The sequence below is a fragment of the Eimeria acervulina genome, genomic scaffold (genome assembly GCF_000499425.1).
Source record: "Eimeria acervulina Houghton genomic scaffold, Eah_scaff2025, whole genome shotgun sequence".
NCBI classification, from domain to species: Eukaryota; Apicomplexa; class Conoidasida; order Eucoccidiorida; family Eimeriidae; genus Eimeria; species Eimeria acervulina.
In genome coordinates, this window is record NW_013548724.1 from 1 (window position 1) to 3797 (window position 3797).

At 44.2% G+C, this 3797-nt stretch overlaps 1 protein-coding gene across 1 annotated transcript; it reads right to left on the minus strand.

Annotated features, from left to right (window-relative positions):
- Positions 1-1603: 1603 nt before the first annotated feature.
- On the minus strand, positions 1604-3054 carry EAH_00064660 (hypothetical protein; the record flags this gene model as incomplete). Its single annotated transcript, XM_013392944.1, has 4 exons — positions 1604-1750; positions 2043-2246; positions 2509-2600; positions 2862-3054. Coding segments are annotated over 4 exons (636 nt in total), but the record flags the coding sequence as incomplete, so codon positions are not given.
- Between the last annotated feature and the right edge of the window lie 743 nt (positions 3055-3797).

Genomic DNA, 3797 nt, shown 5'->3' on the forward strand with positions numbered 1-3797 from the left:
CCTCCAATAAATATATATAAAGCAAAATATCTTCAGTAATCGATATATATATATATATATGTATATATATACACACTATATATATATACATATATATAATATATATATACATATATATATACATATTATATATATTATATGTCTCTATATTTCTATATTACTATAAATAGAGGTTTATGCGTGGTGTGCGCACACTACAACCATCTAATCAACGCCTCATTTTTAAGTGTATTTGTACAGGTATGTATGAAGGGCACTGAGGTGGAGGTAAATAAATCTTATAAAAACAAACTGTAATAAGAAAGAAGTGTTTATCCTAAATACGTAGATATAAGAGTAGAGCAACAAGCGAATATGTACATAAATGCCTTCATGGATATTATATATATATATATATATATATACAATATGCATATATATATATATATATACAGGTATATCTACCTAGAAAATAAGCCCATCACTAAGGCGATACCGATGTGTGCATGCACAGGGTGTATGCATACACCTAAATTGTTTTATCTACATAGGCAAACATGCAATGAACCCCTCTTATCTTTTTATTTTTTCTGTTTATGCCTATACACTCAGCGTCTCTGCCAGTATACCGTTTGTCTATCTGTTTTGTTAGCCTTATAAAATTGTCTTTAGACAAACAAACAAATGCACACAGAGCAAAGAGACCCTTGAATGCATGCACAGATGCATGCACGCTGGATGGCAACAGCCCGCATGCATTAACATGCATGCATGCATGCAATACACGCATGCATGCATGCAGTACACGCAGGCATGCATCCTAAACATGAATGTATGAAATACATGCATTTATGCATGTTATGCATGCATGCGCATAATGCATGCATATAATGCATGCATGAAACGCATGCATGCAAAAATGTGTGCACCTAATGCATGCATGAAACGCATGCATGCATGCATGCGTGCATGCATGCACACAGCCCCACAGTCCCCGCTGCCTTGTTGGGGAGTCTTAGAATGACAAATTTTTGAACTTTTTACTGCGCTGGGCTTTGTGAGAAGTGTCTCCTTCTGTCTCTGTTGAGGGTCCGTTAGGGGTCTTTGTCTTCTTGCGGATGGAGAGAGACCCTAAAAGAAGAGACAAGGAGACAAGGAGACACTTGCATGAAGTCTCCCTCTGTTTGTGCTTGGGTCTCGCTCTTGCGCTGTAGCTCTGCTGCCTATGCCTATCTGTCTTTGTCTCCTTGTGTCTCTGTTTGTATCTCTCTCTGTCTCCTTGTGTCTCTACTGACGTCTCTCTGTCTCCTGCCTCTGCTTATCTCTCTCTGTCTCTGCTTTTGTTTGTGTTTCTCTTTCTCCTTCTGTCTCTGCTTGTCTCTCTCTACTTCCTTGTGTCTCTGCTATTGTCTCTCTGTCTCCTTCTGTCTCTGCTTGTTTCTCTGTCTCCTGCTGTTGAGGGTGCGTTATACAAGGGCAAGGAAGAAGAGACAGAAGAAGGGAGACAGCCACCTCAGTATGAACGAAGAAAAAAGAACAAGCAAGAAATTGTTATAATATGCATGCACAGCAAAGAAAACACGAAGGAAGCCCCAAAGAGAGTATGCGGAGACACTGCATGTAGCTAGAGAGCAAATGCAGAGGAGACAGTTACATAAAAGGAGACAGAGAAAATGAAAGGAGACAGATTAACAGAGACCTCACCAGACACCGCACGCCCCTTCGTTGCCCCTGCTATCTCCTCCTCCGTATAGTGATTGACTCTGTACTTCTGCAGCACAAGACAAAATATAAACAACCTTTTAATAATTTGTTTTATGTTGTTTATTGCATTTGTCTCCTTTATTTGGGCCCCAGGTGTATACGCAGATCTTGCCTCTTCTGTTGCTGCCTCTCTAATACCTGTCTCCTTTTGTTTAAACCCTAAATGTATATTGTTTATCTTGCTTTCTCTCAAGAATGTGCATTAAGCGGAGGCTAAGAAGCAAAGAGACTGTCTCCTTTTGGAGTAAAGGAGACAGCAAAACTGTCTCCTTTTCTTCCTTTGTCTCCTCCCCTCTCACCTCTATAGCGTCTGGCCCCAGGGCCTCTTGAAGCTTCTTTAGCTGCAGCTTCTGCTGCTGCAGCGCTGCTGCTGCTGCTGCCTGCTGTGCCTCACTTAGGGGCCCCTGGGGCCCCTCAGGCCCCACAGCCTCTCCTTGCTTTATTGCCACTCGCCGAGTAGAGGCCCTATCAAACTTCGCTGCCTCTTCAGCTTCTAATAAACCCTAAAAAAAACAAACACCATGCATGCAGATGCATGCATGCAGATGCATGCATAAAGATGCGTGCAAGCAGATGGATATGCATGCATGCAGACGCATGCAGGTGGTATACAGACACCCAGAAGGAATAACAGGAGACAGAGACAAAAGGAGACAGCAGGGGATAGAGTCACAGGGAGGAAGCCTCATCGCCTAAACCCTAGACCCTAAACCCCAAACCCCAGACCCTAAACCGTAAACCCTAAACCCTAAACCCTAGTCTCACATGAAGGTGCTGGTGCAGCTTCACAACCGCCTTGTTGAACAAAGCCAAAATTTGATGGACAGGAACTCGAAACTCCTCCGCGAGTTCGTCAGCTGTACATACACACATACACCACCTAGGGTTTAGGGTTTAGGGTTTAGGGTTTGGCGTCCATCTGCAACTCCTTCGCTGTGCGCGTCTCAATACATATATCTTCTAGTCACAACACGAATGCATGCATGCAAAAGATACGCATGCATGCATGACGATATGCATGCATGCATGAAGACGCAGCCCCGTCTGGGGTGTCTAGGGAGACAGGGACGAGCTTCGTTCTGCTGCTGCTGCTGCTGCTGTTGTTGTTGCATGCGTACGCTGTCTCCTCTGTCCCCCCAAGCCGAGGAGAGTTGCTGCTTGCAAGAAGGAGAGCCTCAGAGGTCTTAGTCTCTTTTCAAAGTAGAGACAGCACAACAAAGGTATTAAATCCATCACCAAAGGAAGATCTGCTAACTGCTGTGCGTATTGACCCAGACGCCCTAAGTCGTGCAGTGTAAACAAAAACAACACCTGCAAACATTTACACAAAAATACACAACAACCCCACCAAATAAACACACTTATAAACCAACAACCATGAACATTTAGACACATATATGGACAGCAACCCCACCAAATAAACACAGTTATACAAAACTTGTAAGCATCTAGAGATAAATAGACAACAACCCCACCAAATAAACACACTTATACACCAACAGCCATGAACATCCAGGTATAAATAGACAGCAACCCCACCAAATAAACACACTTACACAACAAACCTACCCTATAAAAACAAAACGAAGACCTATGAACATATATACCCGTACAAACAACAACCCCACCCTATAAACACAAAAATGCAAGAACCCCACACTAGCAGCACCAGCAGCAACAGCAGCTGCAACAGTAGCAGCAACAGCAGCAGCAGCAGCAAAACCCTCTCCTCACCTTCTGCGCATCTAACGGAGGCAGGAAGCCATCAGGGCCCCCCTGAGGCTCCTGGGGGCCCCCTGAAGCAATTGCAAGGGCCAGAGACACCGGAAGGTGGCGGAAGGGGCCCCCCAAGAGACTAACAAAACGTCTTGTGAAGTCAGCAGCAAAAAGATATATCCATTGAGGGTCTGCTGCTGCTGGGCGAGAAAGCTGAGGAGACACAGAGAGACAGAGACAGAGACAAAGACAAACTAAACTGTCTCCTCTCTCCTCCCTAACGCACAAACAACTGTCTCCTGTTTGCTCTTCTGTTGGTTGCAGCCGTGGTGGCTGCA